Source organism: Pelodiscus sinensis, chromosome 25, assembly GCF_052426305.1.
Source record: "Pelodiscus sinensis isolate ZL-2025 chromosome 25, ASM5242630v1, whole genome shotgun sequence".
Taxonomy (NCBI): domain Eukaryota; kingdom Metazoa; phylum Chordata; order Testudines; family Trionychidae; genus Pelodiscus; species Pelodiscus sinensis.
The window spans coordinates 10,238,974-10,258,629 of NC_143076.1; the positions used below are offsets into that span (position 1 = coordinate 10,238,974).

At 43.9% G+C, this 19,656-nt stretch overlaps 1 protein-coding gene across 1 annotated transcript in view; it reads right to left on the reverse strand.

Annotated features, from left to right (window-relative positions):
- Positions 1-236: 236 nt before the first annotated feature.
- The window catches only part of BARX2 (BARX homeobox 2), a 47,996-nt gene continuing 28,576 nt past the window's right edge, over positions 237-19,656 (reverse strand). Inside the window, exons 2-4 of the mRNA XM_006111169.5 lie at positions 8,662-8,956; positions 2,970-3,054; positions 237-1,519 (exon numbers count right to left, since the gene is read on the reverse strand). Of these exons, the coding sequence (XP_006111231.1) occupies positions 1,268-1,519; positions 2,970-3,054; positions 8,662-8,956 (632 nt within the window). The 3' untranslated portion in view covers positions 237-1,267. The remainder of the gene's footprint in view (positions 1,520-2,969; positions 3,055-8,661; positions 8,957-19,656) is intronic.

Sequence of the window (19,656 nt, forward strand, 5' to 3'; positions counted from 1 at the left end):
ATTTGAGCTGTGGACCACCTGGGAGGCAGCCTGGGGACTGCATTTTGAGAACCATTGCTATAGCTCACTGAGAGCTAATCAGGTATAACAGTAGGACAGTCACACTAACATGGGTGGCAGCAACAGTAGCACAGCTTAGCCAGGCCTAATAGAAATCAGTCTGAATGCCGTGTGTATATGCCCACGTGAGTGCGACAAATCCTCTGTCTGGGATTTAGAAGAGAAATGGCACTGAGTCTTATTTATATATTTAATTTTAATTAAAAAATAAAGGTTATTTTAATACATCTCTTGCAGCCTTCAGGCAAAATGCACCCTCCACAAGACTTAAGGAAACATGATGCATATTTGTTCTTGGCACACAGGTCTTAAAAACAAATGCAAACTTTCCTCAGCAACTTCTTAAGTCCATTGCTTTCCCCTAACCCTGAAAACATTTAAATGCTCCTTGGGAAAAAAAAATACAAACCCCACAATAATTAGAAATGGACCTGAAGCAAAAAAAATCCCAGTTCTGAGCAGCCCAAAGCCTCTGGAGGAACTTGAAATCCAAACCGTAATCTCAAGCTATATTTTTATCCAGTGTTCTTATCTTTATAAAAGTTTGTAAAGATCCACACCCCAGATCTGATCACCCCAAACCTCCCAGGGAGGTCTGAACTCTGAATTTTGACCTGGGGCTGAGTCTTACCATGTATCTTTATAATGGGCTGAACCAAAACCCTGGGTGTGTGCATCCTCCAAGAGACAAAAAAAACTGCTTTGCTTGGGCTCATCCCTAACAGAAATAAGTGCTGAAATAAATGAGCAATCATGCTGTAAATTTCCCCTTTTCTTGGCAGTCACTGCCTTGAGGCCGGACTAAGTACTCTGTCCTTTAGTTCAACCTTAAAAGGTGAGAATAAAGTCAAGCAAATACACTGAACCTTCCCAGATGGTCATAAGCACTACGCAACCACCGTGCAAGGCATGAAAGGAGTCCTGGGCTTTTTCTGTGTCTCCAGGCTCTCTCAGGTTTCTAGACACACTGTTTCCTCTGGAGAATATTTAGAAGTACTCAGGCCCCCTTGTCCTTCACAGAGAACTTACACATGCTCTTGGGAAGGGAAAGATTGTCATCCTATGCATTGGGTTTTTTTGTTCCACAGCTGCCCATGCTGGTTAATTCCCAGTGGCACAAAGTGCACAAGCTCCTGACTTATACACAGTCTTTGGGAGGTTTTTTTTTTTTTAATCTTTCCTTTTTTTCCCTCCTATTTTTCCTCTTTTAGCTCAAGGGTGTGGTCTCCTCTGGGGAGGGCTCCAGTGTGTGCTCTGGGGACTTTCCCGTCTCCAAGGAGACTTCAGTCTTCTTCTCTGTCAATTCAGGCTCTTCCTGGGCCTGAGATGTCTCCAACATCTGCTTCTGAACTTGGCTGTTCATCTTTTCCTCTGCCTCAATCTCTTCTGAGGTAGGGATGGAGTTTTTCTTTGGGCGGCCTTTGGGCTTAGTTGGAGCTTCCTGTCCACCTTTCAGTACCTGGAACAAAAATAGGCATTTAGACCATTCTGAACTACATCAGTGTCTACCATCGGTGTCTACCAAGTTCCCGATGGTACTTGTAACATTAGGATGTAATTTACCCTTGTTCAAAGGGCTGGCTGAAGGTCTAGGAACTATTGACCTCCTATTTGCCTTCAGGTCTCAAATGGAACTTAAGTTATACATAGGCTTAGTGGAACTTAAATGAGGTCTAATTAATCTAAATGGAGGCAAGCACAAACCCAGCAGACACTTATGTTTCAGACTCTATTTAGAGTCCAGAGTTCAAGACAGGTTGTAAAGTGGTCTCAATACCCAACTCTCAACACACACAGAGTCTTGTCCAAATTCAGCTCTCTGATTAAGACTTTCTTTCATTCTTAGTTTAAGTAACAACAATCAGACCTCAGCCTGAGTTTCTAAAGTGTGTTTTTTCTTCTTCTATCTGGTTTCCCTTAGACACTCAACCTTTTTCACTCCTGCTTTGGAAAACTGAGACCCATCAGGTCTTCCTACTAAGATGAGTCAGCAAAATAGCTCTGCCACTTCTATCATCTCCATTTTGCACACAGGAGAACTAGGCAAAGAGAGGCAACAACTTGCCTAAGGTCATGCAGTGAGTCAGTGACAGAGCCAGAATGGAACTAAGTGGCACAAAGTGCACATGACTGTCTTTCCTTTCCATCAATACAATACAGAACCTATCATTACTGGTGTATTGGACAGGTGGGCATTCTAGATGTCCTTTTTGAAGGACAGGGAGGAGGCTTTGTGTATATTAACTGAGAAACTGCATTAAAAAAAAGGCTTGAAGTTGGGAGTGCATGTAGGAAATAAAGGGTAGACCACAGGGAGCAGGAGCACAGCAAGAGGTGGAGGCAGGGTCAGAGTTAAAGACAGCTTTAGCAGTGAGAAGCAGGGATGTCACTGGACTTAGTTTCACTGAGTTGAAGTTTCCTGATGGTCCAGGTGTACCCACAATTCCCATCAGCAATAAAGATGCTAGGGTTGCCAAAAATGCAAAGGGAGAAATTTCTGTCCAAACCCCTTTCATCCCTTTGGTTTGAATCCACATTGCTGTCCATGACCCTCTGATGAAGTAGGTTTTTCCTACGAAAGCTCATGGTTCTATATATATATATTGGTTAGTCTCTAAAGTGCCACAGGACCACTCATTGTTTTTGAGTTTACAGACTAACAGCTACCCCTCTGAGATATATATATATATATATATTTTACTTTCACTTAAGTGAGCCTTTCAGGGAATCAGTTATCAGCAACAAACATCAAAATTCAGGACCAGTTCCTCAGGTGGTAGAAATCGGCATAGCTTCACTGGCAGAATTTATGCCAAAGCCAGCCAAATGCAGACCCAGGTTTACTTCCACTCAGGCTTGGTCTCTGACATCAAACTGGAGATCTTGCTGGGAACCTATTGATCTCTTACCATTTTCTTCCACTTCATCCTACGGTTCTGGTACCAAGTCTTCACCTGGAGCTGAGTCAGCCCCAGTGACTGCGCAAGGTCCAGCCTAGAAGACAAGAGAGACAGAGACTTAAAGGCATTGTAGCATCCAAATTCACTGCAGTAGCCTATTCCTGGGGATGGTGTCCTATCAAGAGTCAATGCACAGAGGTAAATTCCAGAAAAAGATAACTGTTGGCTTTTCCTCACTTAGATTTTCTCTCCAGTTTGGATGAGAACTACAAATCAGTGTAAACGGTCCTGGTGCAAATTTAGAATCCAATTTATGAAGGAAGCAAGAATGATCTTGTGGTTATGACACAGAAGAGGATGAAAAGATAGCTGGTCTATTTCCATCTCTTCCTGTGTGTTTGGTTGGGCAAGTGAAGAAGGACAAGACTTGGTTGTCCAACTGGAGTCAACTTGACCCTTATGTTCAGAAGTGCTATTAATTTGCTGATATTACAGTGATGAGCACTCTAGAAATGCTTATAAATAAGTTTGTGCTGGTTGGGCCTTCGGAAAAGCTACAGTAGGCAGCCCAGATGCTTATTCTAACTTATCTGGGCCCAACCTCCAAATCTGTAGCAGTTCCTTTATAGCTATTAATCTACTTAGTTCTACATAAAACCTGAGAAAAGTTCTACAGGTTCTACATAAAACCTAAGCAAAGTTCACATCCAACATAATCCTTTTATTTATCTCATAAGTGAGAACAAATCTAGACCTTGTGCTGCAATGGAGCTGCATTTGGGATTAATTTGGCCTTGTGTGATTCAGAAATTCTAAGTCCTAAGCAGAGCTGGGCCAACGTTAGGCAACAATGTGAAGCCATGCAAAACTCAGATGGGTTCAGGTGCAAACATGAAGTAGCATTCAAATGCATTTGAGGTTCAGAAGACAGGGTTTCCAAAACTGAGTTTCATATCAAAAGTTGTGATCCAACTGGCCATATAATGACAGTCAGACACACCAATATTTAAACACCCTAACAAACCCACACATGTTTTTCCCCTTTGTAGTTCAAGGAGCCTGTAGTGAATATCTGGGGTACTGCAGAAGCTAGATGGATGAGACTGTGAGAACAGAATCAAGCCCACAGGCTCCAGGCTTTACTCCATCTGAATGTCTTTGCTTCTAATTAGCCATGCAACTCAGTAGCTTACCATACTCCTCAATTTAGACCATGTTAAAGGACACAAGAGTGAATGCAAATCTCAATCCATGGTCTTATCACTGCATTACTAGCTCATGAGCTCACATGGAGGGGAAATATGTCTGCTTGATGAACTCCTGCCAGGAAATCTGTATCTTGTCACACCTTGATTACCTGTAACAGGTACAATCTCTCTCCATGTACATTAGCATAACTGGCATTGCCTAGGAAACCAAGGAAACAAACAAAGAGAAAGCAAGAGCCATGGGAGCAGAGATTGCTCATTGGCCTCAGTCATGGAGAAAGCCAAGAAACTTTCATGCCTCTAATTAATTCAATAGCCCTGACTGCTTGACTGATGGTGTCACTCACCCAGTTACACGAGGCAGTGCTGAGCCAGTCAGCACAACCCCTCAGCCTCAGGGGATACAGAACCATGCCAAATGGGCCAGATATCAAAAGATAATGAGTCCTGAGCTCTTTCGAAAAATCATGGCATATGAGTCACTACGGGAGCTACTTAAAATCTGACCCCATTTTAGACGCTTAAATGGGTATGGCACTCACTTGAAAACCCGTCCCCAATGTGGGTGCTAAGTATTTGAAAATCTGGCCCAATGTGACCCGTGCTTTGGTAGCATGATGCATCAGATGAAAAATAGAAGCAGGCTTGGTAGGATTCCATATGCACATTTTTTATAGTTTGGGCAGCTATTTATTTTTACACTTTTTGTATTGTTAATTTACTTTTTCATAGTTGCAGGAAATTATGGGGATGGGGAGGTCAGGCAAATGGAGGCAGTCATGCAACAGTAATGTAACCACAGTATATGCTCATAGTCAAACAGTTAGAGCTTAATAAATGTGAAGTTCATGTCATCATAAACAAAGGAAATGTCCTGAAATCAAACTACAAAATATTTTCAAGCAGCATTTTTCTTAATTTGGCTATTTATGCATTTTGTGGAAAATGTTAGTCAGTTTGCCAAAATAATTATGTCAACCGTTGAACCAGGAGACAGGATTCTAGTGCACTACCTGAGTCTTAGAGGCAAGCAGACACTTGCAGATAGATGGGCGCCCATAGCACATGTGGTACTAGAGCAGCTAAAAGACGATATCTCCCTTTATAAAGTACAGGCAGAATCTAGAGATGGTCCCAACTGAATTCTTCATAGGAACATAGTAAGACTGTGTGGCTATATCTCTGCTCATAAATGAACAGAAGATAACCAGTCAGAGACTCCTGTGAATGGCAGAACTAGACAGAAACCCACTGAAGTGGTCACTCAGGCCGTGTCCAGACTTAGGGGTTTTTTTCGGGAAAAGTAGCCTTTTCCCGAAAAAACTTCCCCTGCGTCCAGACTCAAGCCGCGTTCTTTCGAAATTATTTCGAAAGAACGCGGCTTTTCTTTCGATGGCGGTAAACCTCAATTTACGAGGAAGAACGCCTTCTTTCGAAAGTTCCTCTTTCGAAAGAAGGTGTTCTTCAATGTAAAGAGGCCGTCTTCGAAAGAGAGCATCCAGACTCGCTGGGTGCTCTCTTTCGAAAAAGCGGATTTCTCTTTCGAAAGATCCGCCTGCAGTCTAGACGCGATCTTTCGAAAGAGGATCTTTCGAAAGATGCTTTCGAAAGAGCCTCTTTCGAAAGAAGCCTGCAGTCTAGACATAGCCTCAGAGAGAGAATGAAGATGACAATGAATCTGCACTTGATTTGACCCCAGGAGTCTGATCTTAACTGTCTGGCAAGAGAGCTTGATCCAAACGAAAGTGTTCATTTTCAGGAAACTGAATTGGAAGAGACACGAGATGGGGAAAATTCACAAAATGAGCTCCCCAGAGGAGATGGTCTGAATTCTTCTGTTGCTCCAAACACTACCAAAATACCAGTGGAACCTCACAGGACTGGCAGAATTAGAACTCATCCACTTAAAGATAATGATTATGTCCTTGGCTTCCCCACTATTCTAAAAACAACAGACTCACAGCTGATATAAGCCTATTGTACATACTTCCCATCATTGTTTGACTGTGCAGAACAAGAAAGGCAAGATATTTGGATTGTGTCTCAGGTGCACTGCCAGGATTTAAGCAGGAGAGAATGTAACCCATGTATCTAACACAAAACTATCTCTTTAAGAGACCTCTGGGCGGTGGGGGGGTAGGAGTGAATAGTGTTTGGGTCATTGTTGCTAGGCAGATTTAGCACCCCACACACAGAAGCTTCTGGAACTGGGAATGGTAGTTTGGGGTCTGCGCCAATAGCTTCTGTCTCTGTTGCTGGGGTCAGATTCCATGAGCAAGCAGGCAGGGCAGCTGCTTTGCTAAGGGCCTTGTGCCCTGGGTGAGCTGGGAGAGGCTGAGCCAGGAGCAGAGAGCAGGCTGCTGTCCCTCACTCTGCAGCCCTTTGTGGCAGGTAGTGATGGTGTTAACCCTCTACCAGGGCACATGGGCAGTGCTAGTTATAGCAAGGGGAAAATAACTTCTGCTGTGTTCATGGTATGCTTTGAATGCCATTTTGATTTTAGCCAAGCTGATTCATTCACTTCCTCAGTCAGTGTGATTCTCCAGGCTCCTCTTTAAATGTGGCAATGCGGAAAGAGTCATTTCTATTTTGTTATTCTCAGGTTTTGTATTTTCTTGTAACAGGATGAGCTGACTGACTGGTTAATCAGTGAGCTGGCTGTCTAGCAGTGATCCACAGCAGAGGAAAAGTCTGAGGATCTCTACAAGCAAGTGGTTCAAACTTAGCATATGGGGCAGATCTGATGATGACAGATATAAACGGAGACTTTGGTGAACTAAATCTAAGCTCTCCCAGTTTCTTCTTAGGATATGTCTACACTTGCACCCTAGTTCGAACTAGGAATGCAAATGCAGGCATTCGAAATAGTCAATGAAGCGGGGATTTAAATATCTCTTGCTTCATTAGCATGATCTAGCTGTCCTGTGTCTTTTAAAAATAGTCACAATAAGCAATGCTATGGGATAGACTCTACCCTCAGGGCAAAAAGCCCGTGATATTTATGGCCAAAGTGCCCTCAAAACAGCCCTGGTCATGCATGGCTGTGTCGTGATGCATTTGAAATGGGACAAGAGTAAACTAGGGAGGAGTCGGGTGTAATATCCAGGATGCTGCTGTCTTCTCGCCTTAGAAAAGCTACTGTGTTTCAGAGGTAGGCTTTAGTATTTAACAGCAGCACTGCAGGTACCTGATGAAGGAGCGCAGGGAGTAAATGGAGATTACATTTCTTTAAGGGAGTCACACATGCACTTTGCATGAGGGTCAACAATGGCATGCAGTGCTAGCCATTGGCCAATCAGGCCCCTGATGTGGGGTTTACACTAAGGATGTTAAAGGCTGGTCGACTAGTTGCTCCCCCCCATTGCTACCTCTATCAGACAGAGGCAGCAAAGCTGGGGGGAAGAGGAGGTACTTCAAAGTGGTAGCGCCGCACGGAGCCTGGAATATGGGCTCCGTGCAGTGCTGCCGCTTTGAAACGCTGTGGCGGCATTTCAAAGGGGCAAGCACCGGGCTCCATGTGGCACTGCCCCTTTGAATGCGTTTCATGCAGCATTTCAAAGGGGCAGCACTGCACAGCTGATTCTGGGCTCTTTGCAGCACTGCCACTCAAATGCTGCGTGGAGCCTGGGGTCAGGTGGGGAGTCCATGTGGACTCCATGTGGGTGCTTCCGCTTTGAAATGCACAAGTACATTTCAAAGCTGGCATGCTGAGTGCAGCCCAGAGTTAGCAGGAAGTCCCACTGACTCCGGGCTCCATGCAGGTGCTTCTGCTTTGAAATACACAAGAGCAGGGGCAGATGACTGTTTTGCAGGGCCCAGGGCAGCATAATCTTGCGGGGCCCCCCTTTGCCATGGCGCATGCGTGGGGCTTTTTGCAGCGCGGGGCCCGGGGTGGCCGCCCCGCTCGCCCTGCCATATATCCGCCCCTGCACAAGAGGCCCCACTGGGGCTCTTGTACATTTCAAAGGAGAAATGTGGAAATACCTATCAAGTAGTTGATGAAAATTAATCAAGTAGTAAATTAATCAATATTTAACGTCCTTAGTTTACACTACCATTTACTGCTGACAGTATAGCTCAGAGCCCCGGGGACTTCACTCACCTACTCGAGTCTGCACTGGGCCCTATCTTCTCTGTAAGCTCAGAGTTTTACGTACCTCTCCTCTGCTTTCTGAGCATCACGTATGCAAATCCCTTCTAGATGGCTAGGTCTCAAAGGGTACATCTACACAGCAGTCAGGATTGCGCAGCAGTAAGTTTCAGAGCCCAGGTCTACAGATTCAGGCTTACACTACAGCACAAAAATAGCTGTGTAGATGTTTGGGCCATCCATCTTGCTAGAGCCCAGACTCCAGTCCAAACACCAACGCAGATATTTTTAGCACTGTAGCGTGAGCCTGCGTCTGCAACTCACAGTCACAGGGTTAGGGTGATAGAACCTGAGCCACTTTCCCAGGCTTAGCCCAGTCACACCCGCATCCCATTCCTCTGACCTGTCTGGCGTGGACAGATACTTCTGCTTTTGGAACTTCTTCTCCAGCCCCATCAGCTGGAGTTCCGTGAAGATGGTCCGGCTTCGGCGAGGCTTTTTCAAGCGCGGGGTGGGCTGCTCCCCTTCTGACTCGCTGCTGGCATGGGTTTCGCTGGCTGCTGGCTCCGAGCTGGTGGCCGAGGAGGAGTGTGGTGACAGCGCTCGGGAGGTGGTAGCTGCAGGGATGAGGTGATGGACCACAGAAGGCTGCCGGGTGATGACAGAGATGAGAGGATACGCCCTCAGAGATGGGGACCCTAGGAGGGAGGAAACAGAGAAGGGAGCTACAGTGGTGGTGGAAGCATGGAACAGCATCATGAATTGGGAGTCAGGAAAGATGGCTTTCATTCCTGGCTCTGCTGCTAACGTCTGTGTAACCTTTAGCAAGTCTTTTCCCCTCTTCGGGCTTCTGTTTCCTTCGCTTACCCCCATTTTGTCTGTCTCATCCAATTACTTTGTAAGATCCTTGAAGCAACGAGTGTCTTTTACTGCGTATTTGCCTCGTTGCTGTCTCTAAATAAATACTACTGTAATACAATTGAGTCATGATGGCAAAAGTTCAGATCTGTAGTTTATTAGTCAAAAGATGTAGTTTGGGGATGATCCAAAACTATTTGCAAATTCAGATCAAATCTGGCAAACAGTTTTGGCCAAAACAATGAGATTTTTTTAGAGTCTCAAATGTTGCATTTAGACCCTTTCAAAAATGAAACATTTTGATTTTTCATTTCAAAACAAGATTTCATTTGGAAATGTGATTAGCTCTATTTCTATAAAAAAAAAAGGTTTTAAAATATCCAAAAATCAAAATTGAAGCAAACAAAATATTGTTTGAGGCAACTCAAAATTATGAATGTTTTTTGTTCATTAATTTCGGCCATCAACCTGAAAAATCAACTCTTTGCTCAGTTCTAGTCCTACCGAGGTGCTTCTGTTTACCATCTAGTTTCACTGAGAGAGAAAAATCAAACCAAACTTTATGCTCATCAGTCATTTAACCAATGGAACTCTATCTCTGTCGACACGGGACGAATCCCTAGAGATGGGCCTAGACTGAATCATCAGGGCTGTATCCTCAAAACCAGGCAGATGTTCAGCTCTTTAGGGCTGCAGAGCCATTCTGGAACATCAAACCCAAGCATTCCCAGATTCTAGGAGAAGTTCTGGCTCCAATCCAGACTTGTGTCTACTTCAGCAGTATCCCAGTTCCTAAGCCCTATAAATCAGGCATCTTCTTAAGCCTATGTGCAGTGAAACTGGATCAATTTGTGGGGACTCTATGGCTATGTCTAGACTGCAGAGCTTTTCCGGGATACCTCTGATATCCCAGAAAAGCTGCGGGATCCAAGGAACGCATTCACTTTTTCGGAAGTATCCGAAAAAGCGGACATGTTCTTTCAGCATCCCTGTATTCCTCTCAGTGAGAGGAACAAGGGATGTTCCGAAAGAGGAGGTTTTTTCTGAAATTTGGCTCAATGTGTAGACAGGCCAAATTTCAGAAAAGCCTCTTTCAGAAAAAAAAGCAGAAAAAGACATGCAAATTGCGAACTTCAGCTTGCGTATCTTTTTCCGACTTTTCTCTGCAGTGTAGAAATAGCCTATGTTTGACTGTGTATGTGATAAGTGCATGAAATATAGAGTCAGGACTCCCGGATTCTATTCAGTGCTTTACAGCTGACTTGTTGGGTCAACTTGGGCAAATTGTATCACTTTTCTGTGCCTCAGTTTCCCCATATAACACTGGGGAATCCTGACCTCAGACTTCAGTCACCTGGGGAGGTAAGGGTTCAAGTCCTTTTAAATCTTAGACAAGTAGCGCTATAGAAAGGCCAGGTATGAGTACTGTCACTGGACTAACCCGAACCTCTTCGTCATACTGATGAGCGCCTGGTTCACAAGCTGTTCCATGGACCTCACTGGGAACAGGTCTATGACCAACTTCTCAACAGCACGAGTAGAGATTGACAATCTGCCCCAGAGAATGAGCAATCAAATTACAAATAGTGTTACAATCCAGTGAGTTTCTCTCTTTCTGGATAAATTAGTCTTTCAAAATCCTATTGTTCATGCAACCAGGGTTACAGTCTATTATTGTCCTCGGCACTAGAGGACAGGGGTGTCAGACATAATCAGTCATGCTCTACATGGCGAGCAGTGCACAGCAAGCCAAAGATGAAAGCCAGCATTTAGGAACTTGATCATCAAAAATTACATGATCATGATGAAGCCTTAGGCCAGGTCTACACTGGCAGAGAAAATCGATGCAAGACAGGCAACTCCAGCTATGTGAATTGTGTAGCTGCAGTCAACATACCTTCCATCAACTTTCGGGGTCAGCCCCACAGCGGGAGGTTGACAGAAGAAACACTCCTGTTGATTTTCCTTACTCCTCACGACACCAGCGTCGCTGGGGGCACCTGCAACATGTGGTTTAGTGGATCTTTACTAGAATTGTACACTGGATTGCCAGTAATATGGCCATGTCTCCACTTGACGGAGGACTGATGCTCTGGCGATTGATCCTCCGGGGTTCCATAGAGTGGGTCTAGTAAAAGCCTGCTAAATCGAATGCTGAGGGCAATTAGATAGCTGGAGTAGAACTGAATGCTGAGGGCATTCACATAGCTGGAGTTGCATATCTTGCATTGATTTTCTCTGCTAGTGTAGACCAGGCCTTAAAGAGCATTTCTAGAATGGTGACTGAATTTAATCATATCTGAATATTACTGATTGTCGTGCTATTCAAACCCTCTAGTAGCTGCAGTAATCTACAAAACGCAATAGATTCCTTGAGCTCTACCACTATTTTCCCCTTCACATCAAAACTTTAATCAGTTTTAAACAAAAAACAAAACCTGAAATCTAAGTGGAGACCAGGCAAGAATTTATCAACAGCCATTAACTGGTGTAATATTAAAAAAACCACAGATGCATTTTGTTTCTAAGGTTCTTTTGGCACCTCATAACTGCAATGATGTACAAATCCACCAGCTTGCTGGGCCAAATTCTACCCCGATTTACCCACCAGTGGCTGTACAGTTGTAAACTGAGGTAGAACTCATCTCTCTCCACTTTACGGTGCCCAGTGTCTTGAATTCTGCCTTCATTCACTGACACCAGTTGGTTTGCAAGAGAGTAACAGAGGGCAGACTCTCACCCCACTGCACTGGAACCATCCTGTGAGGCAGCCATGACCATTTATAAACGGTGATGAAGTCGCCCACAGCCTGTGATTTGTAAACCCCGATATAGTTGCTCACAGCCTCCTTTGTGCCAGCAAAACCAGAAAAGCTGCAACGCCCTCCTCCACTGAGGCTAGGTCTACACTGCAATGGTAAGTCGGCAAAAGAAACACAATTTGCAGTACACTTTTTTGTCGAAAGAGGCTTTTCGGAAATTTAATGCATCTACACGGTGCCAAATTTCAGGAAAAAGTGCTCTTTCGACACAGCCCTTATTCCTCATAAAATGAGGTGTACAGGGATGGCAAAAGAATGCATCCACTTTTTCTAAAAAATTTCCGAAAAGGCGGACGCATTCCTTGGACACAGTATTGCTTTTCCAGGATACCTCTGGTATGTCAGAAAAGAAGTACAGTCTAGAATTAGCCTACGAGAATAATCCCCAGCAGAGGAGGCCCTCTGCATGAAGCCGCCTCTACCCTTGCCCTTTCCAGCAGGAAGCTCTGGCATACGGAAGGATATCTGGTGAGACCACGGGCATTTTGGCAGAGTGGCTAGATGACACTTCTGTGCTTTGTCCCACTATGATGCATAGGACCACTAGCAGTTGGGCTCAAGGGGCCAGCTCCCAGCAGGCTTAGGAAAGGAAAAAGCAAAGCACCCTAATTTCTGTTCATGTGCCAACATGGGAATGGATCTGGCCCACGTCTTCAGGAGGTCTTGATTAACAGCTTTCTGGTAGGGAGCCCTAGACCTCCCTGCTCTGCAGCAGCGCTCACGCACTAAACTTATTCTCGGAATCTGAAAGGTCCTTCCTACTCTTGCACACAGCTGGGTTTTGGCCCCAACAAGACATCTAATTGATACTCTCTCTCTTGCCTTCTCCCCCTGCGTGTTTACGGCCTAGCAGAGAAAAAAACTGCAAGATTGTTAAAGAGCAATAAATCTCCCAAGCTCGAACTTCGGAAAAGCTCCAGTTGACTGGAACCTTGAGAGAGAAGCTTTTTTACAAGGCACTAGCCTCTAGGGAGCTTAGCAAAGGTATTTTATAGCAGAGCAATCAGCGACATTTGCTTTCCTCTTTAGGACAGGTGCAGCGCATTAGGCTGCAGAGTGGGAGGGCTAGGACAGCGCCTCCCAGAGCTAGGAATAAAAAGATTGTTCTTGAGAAACAGACTACTGAAATCTCTTAAAGCGACTTACGTAAGAGGAATTTACAGAGGGGAAAAGAGAATCTCTTTCCTTGTACCCTGATCACCAGCCCGTACATGCATGCTTATTACTGTAGAGTTAGGAGTGGAGGCTAAAGACACAATATTTGGCAATTGCATGGCAACTGATGAATGCTGGGAAGCACGTCTACCAGATTTCACAAGAACATGGGTCCAGATCTTCAAGTTCTCAGTCCCCTCAAGTGGAAACATAGTTCTAAGTAGTTAACCCCCACGTAAGCCCCTAAATAAGAAACACATTTTCCAATGCATCCAACACCCAACACATTCTGTTTTGACAGTAGATTTTCAAAAGATCTCAGCACCTTCTTCTTTTGGTGTTTGCACAGGACAACTTGCGTACTCTGGAAAAAGCTAGTCTGTTAGGGTATGTCTACACTAGCCCCCTAGTTCGAACTAGGGAGGCTAATGTAGGCATTCGAACTTGCAAATGAGGCCCAGGATTTAAATATCCCGGGCTTTATTTGCATGTTCCCGTCTGGTCGCCATTTTTAAATCCCACTAGTCCGAACTAACTGCCCGCAGCCACACGCGGCAGTCAAACGTTAATTCAAACTAAGTCCTTAGTTCGAATTAACTGTTACCCCTCGTGGAATGAGGTGTAACAGTTAATTCAAACTAAGGACTTAGCTCGAATTAACGTTTGACTGCCGCGTGTGGCCAAGGGCAGTTAGTTTGGACTAGTGGGATTTAAAAATGGCGACCGGACGGGAACATGCAAATAAGGCCCGGGATATTTAAATCCTGGGCTTCGTTTGCAAGTTGGAATGCCTACCTTAGCCTCCCTAGTTCGAACTAGGGGGCTAGTGTAGACATACCCTTATACTTGAGTGCTGGGTTGGGCTGCTCATGAGTGCAAAGCAGCAAACATCTTGTTAGATTGGTTGGATGTGATATTTTCTATTCATTTATAATTTAGAAATGTAAAAATCATGTAAGACAAATATCAAGCTTAACAATTGCAGCAGCATCTCTTTAAGCGACCATTATTAATAATAATTTATTAATTGTATTTCCATAGCATCTAGGGGATCCCATTCATAGCCCAGGAATCCATTATGTGGGGCTCTCTACAAACACAGCACAAAAAGATGGTTTCTGCCCCCAATGAATGCTTCATGTATCAGCGTCTTCCTAGGTACAGCCAATCCTTCCTTGGCATGGGGGGTGGACTAAACTCACTAGATCACCTCTTGAGGTCCTGTCCTGCCCTACATCTCTATAATTCTGTGAAGGTGCCTCATCTTCACTCCAGTACCCGACAAAGTTTCTTAGATTTCTCACCCCTAGTTCTGAAGGAATAAGGACAATTGCAGGGCAGGATGGATAAAAGACACAGCAAAGAAAGTGCTCAGAAAGGTCCTGGGGACCTGAGGCTACCAACACAGCCTGAGGGAAGGTTTTACAGTTAGAGAAATTGAGCCAAAGTTTATGGGCCACAGTCTCCCCTTCCACGGGTGTAAATCAGGAATCGCTGCATTGTAGCCAGCAGAGTGACATTGATGGGGTTTTGAAAGGTGCCTACAGGAGTTATGCACACAATTCCGAAAATCCCAGCCGTACAGGTGTAAGTGAGGGGCTCAGGAGACCCTACGAGTCCAACTAGATAGATCACGGATCTAGGCTCTAAATCATAAAGTAAAAAGCTAGGGTACAAACTGATCTGAATTTAGGTACCTCAAAAGTTGAGGATATTTTGTATGCAAGGCCCTTCCCATTCTATCTAGCTCTACTATTTATAAGGTTTCAGTATCAAGATGCCATCTGCATAATTCAGATCCAAATACAAGTTCTGGATTCCAAACATCCTCAAATTTGAACCCAGACATAGATTCTGAACATCCCAGAGTTCAAAAGTGTTTGGATCCTTCTTTAGACAGACACAGTAATTGTGGAAATGAAGCAATTTCATAATCCACAACAAATTAAATATTGGCAAATGGCTCTGTCTGCTATGGACTGTCAGGACTTGCTCACTCTCAAATACAAAGGAGCTGAGACAGCTGTTTTTCCAATCAGTAACTCTGTCTTACTGAACAGTTCCAGTTGGATACAGACAATCAACTTTTCCCATATCATTGTCCCCAGTTGATGGACTGTCCGGTTGTATCGGTTCCTGAAGTGGCCAGTTTTTAAGGTGGATTTATCCAAGGGGCTGTCATATAACAATACTTCAAAATTCTATAGAACTTTTAATCGGAGTATTTCCAAGTATTTTTAAAAGAAATCCGTCAAGCCTCACAGTGCCCCGTGTGATGAGTGAGTGACTATTACTATGCCCACTTCACTGGGGAGTGAATGAGCCACACTGAGGGTAATGGACCTGTTCAAGAGGCCACATATTGCCACCACAGCAGGCCAGGACTAGAATCCAGATTCGAGTTAGAGGTATATCAAATATTCATAACAAAATACAAAAAGACTCAGAATACAAAAGGATATTTGCAGGGGAGGGGGTCCGATCATGAATAGAAAGAAAAACAGCAAGAAAATCATCCCCTTTCCCCCAAAGGATTCAATCCAGAAGGAGCATTTTTACCAGTCAAAGCAATCTCATTTCTCAGCATAACTCAGACCCCTACATCCACTTCCCCCAGCTATGAACACAAGGTGTATGTCAAAGGCAAATTGGGTTCCCCAGAGGTGTTTGAGTCCAGTGTGCTCATCGGAACTGAAAACACTTGCTTTTCATCAGACCAACCCGAAGTCAGCTCCAGCCAGCTGTTTAAAGGTTTTGATTAAATTCCTTATGACCACTGGACATGACGCAATGTATACCACCACTACTCCATTGGATCACATTTCAAAAGTATCATGAAAATCATTTCAGTCAAATCACTTCAGACAATTTTTTTTTCTTCTCCTCTCCCTCTCTTGGCTCAATGAGATCTATGCTGCATACCTTTGGCACAGACAAATGCAAACTAGGGGGGGGGAAGAAAAAAGGGTAAGCACTAATTAATTGCACTGTTTGACTGCCGGCAATGGCAGAACAGTTTCTCCTCCTGGGCTAAATCAGCTAATTCTGTTTTGGAAAGAAAGGAGAAGGAAGGAAAGATTTATGGATCAGCTCCTCTTGGCAGATCCGCTCAGCTCGGAGGCAGAATGAAAACTCACTCAGAATTCAGTCAGTGAAAGGTAAAGAAAAAGAAGAAAATGAACTTATGACATGGGAAAGTCTATAAATCTGCAGAGTCTAAAGTGTCAAACAAAAGGAAAGCAAAGAGGAAAGCTCATTTTTCTAAAGGGGTGCATCTGAGAATGAAACATCAGCTTCAGACTGCAGCAAAAGGGCAAGCGGTCTGAAGGAAGAAAGGATATAGCCTCAAAGGGAAGAACAGAAACCTTAGCTATGGAGCTTAGCAGAAAATAGGGAATCTTCATTAAAAAATGAAAAGAGAACAAAAAATTTGGTATTCAAAAATTTTATTTGAATTTTTTCATTTTTCTCACAAAAATATTGAAGAAAGCCAACCCTGTCCACAAAATTTCTGTTTAATCAAAACCCCAGTTTTCTTTTAAAATATTGTTGGTAATTTTTTGTACTGGCCCAGCTTAGCAATAAGAAAAGAGAAATCGTTTGCATTATTGCTCAGGGTGGCCTAATTCTGCCCCCACCGAAATAGAGTTTTACCACCGCTTCAGAGGGAACAGGGTTATGTCACTGCTGAGTGCTTTTGAAAATCCCACTGAGGCTGTTAGCGCTGAAGCAAACAGGCTGGGATTGAAATTCACTCGGGGGCAAAGGGCCAGCACAAAGCCGTGATCTAGAGAAGTCCCACCTCAAGGCAGATCCTCAGTTCATGCACAGCTGCATCGAAGTCTATCCTTTAAGTGAAACCTTGGTAGTGCTCAGTCCTTGTGCCTGATCTCTGCACAAAGGTGAATTTCAACCCCAGCACATTTCCTGTTCATAGACCAAACCCTTAGTAAATGAATGGGAAGTGAGGATCTGGCCTAACAGGAGTAATAATCTTAATTTATTCCAGCAGCCAAAAAACTAGGGTGCAGGGTCCCTGGGGAGCAAACCCCCAGGAGAGAGGATGTCACATATGAGGAGCTGTCATGTATTCCTCCCTGCTTCCAGCTACAGTGGAGCAGGCTGCAGAACTATCCTCTTTTCATTCAGTCCACGCAGCGAACACTTCCAAGTATTCTCCCTTCTCTACGCCAGCCCAGGACTTAGAGAACTTATATCGCCTGTTGTCTGGCTCACTGTCCAAGGTTACCCACTGCACCGAATAGACAACAGATACTACAAGTCAATATACACATGCACACAAACACAAATAAACTTGGTTCATGGTAAGCAGCATGGAAGAAGCAGGTGTTTAAAGAGGAATCTGAATGGTGAGCACGCTAATCTAATCCCAAATTTCACGACGTGCTGCTTCTCTTAGAGCCCTCCCTGTAGGAGTCTGGAATTTCCACTTTTGTTTAAAAACCTTTCTGATTTTTATCCAGACCTGTAGGTTTCAGCTGACTCCCATGTGCATAATGTACTGACAAACTTCAGATCTCAATCCTCAGACCCAGCTTTGCAGCTCAGGCCCATCTCTAGTTATTATGCCCAAAATAGAGATTCCGAAGAGGCCCAAAACAGAGTCTGCTTGGTTCCAGGCCCGCACCTGGTTGCAATTCCAGTATTCATTGGGATCCGTGCATGGGAGTGCTGTCTCTGGCTCTCTGGTTTTTAATTGCACACAAAGGCCTGCTGTCGCCCATCCAAAGATTCTGCATGTGTACAGGGGTGAAAGGCACTCCTGGAGCGTTCTGAAAGTTTCCCAAAATAGCCCTAAGACTCAGCCAAAGGACACAGAGCCATGGGAATCATCAGTCTCATGGAGGCTAGAGGGCAATGTGCAGCAGTTAGTGCTCAAATAAAAGCGTAGAATCGTTCCTGCTGGTGCCAGGGAATCACTTTCATCAAGGTTCCTCACTGGATACACAGTCCTGCAGCTCGCCACTTGAATTCAGAGGTATAACTGTGGCAAGGAAGGTAAGTATCACCAAAGTGAAATAAATCCAACAAAGGATCAAAGGGCTTCTTAGTATCCAATGGTTTCTCTATCTTGGGAGAAATCTGGGTTCCATTGAAATCAATGGCTATATCCACATGGACTTCAATGGAGCCAGGATTCCACCCCAGGTGTCCTGAACTGGAGAAAAATGGGAAGAAAAGAAAAATTTGTGGAAATTTGCTTTAAAATGTCCATTTTCAGATATTGACATTTTCTGACCAAGAATCCTATTCTCTGTTGCCCTGTACCTTGTGCAGACATTTACATGCCATCAGAGTGGGATATTAAAATGTCAACAGTATTTTCCACCCACATTGCACTGGGGTAAATGATAATACATGGTGCAAGACCCAGGAGAATTAGAGCCCAGCTCTTGTAATGTGCTGTCATAACACTATGCATGGCTGTTATTGTTCATGTCTCATAAATTGGAGGTTGCCACCCTATTCTGAGCTTATTGAAGAGGGACACACGGAAGGCAAAGGGCACATATACTAGTACTATATTAGGGCTTCCTACAGTAACTGAAAGCTTAAAGTAATCAGTTAAGTAAGAATTAAAGGTCTCCAGTTTTGAAAGCAGATTTAAATTGTGCCAACCACCTTGCACCTGATTTCAGCTGCAAGCAGAAGTCTTACTACCATAGTTGGTGTAAATATTAGTTATCATCATAATACAGCCACTCCCTGACTTACGAACACACTGACTTATGACCACCTGTACTTACGTCCAACCTCCCATTAACTCCATTATAATATTTTCGAGTTGAGAACCCTGTACATCAAGTTTTTCGAACAGTGTGGGCAATGCGTTTAAGGGTATTTCCAACTTATGACCAAATCGATTTATGACCAGGTGTTCGAAACGTAATCCGTTCGTAAGTCGGGGACTGCCAGTAAACCTAGTAATTAAACAGCATTTTTCATCAACATGCCTCACAGAGATGAAATGCACATAAATAAATGCATAAAAAAATCAACTGCATATCCGTTTATCCGCTCGGCATAAGACTAATTCAGATCTAATGCCACAGCTGAGCACGCCCAAAGTTCTGGAGTGTTTGGCCCAATTTAGAAGTTTGACCCACACATGAAATTTCTCCAAAGTTTGGAGCTCTTGAGGGCTTTGATTCAGGCTTATCCCTATTAGCAATTTCTCAACCCCATGTTTCTGTATAACGTTTATATAATAATGGTAATTAATAACTGTCAATGTACAGAGGCACCCGTGCCTGAAGGCCTTTGGAGGCCTTAAAAATACTAACCAGAAAGATAATTAATACTTAACAACAACAACAACATTTAATATTTATGCCATGCTTTTTACATCTTCAAGGCTCTGCACAGACATTAGCTAATTAGCTCAGAACATGAGACAAGCCCTAAGAGATTCCCAGAGCAAGGCCTCAGCTAGTTAACTACAAAAGTAACTCAGTATAAAACTCTGCATTAGGTAGCTACTCCCCCTGCATCTATCTCTACTTTACACACAATCGAAAATCCACCTGCAGGATAAAGGTCTT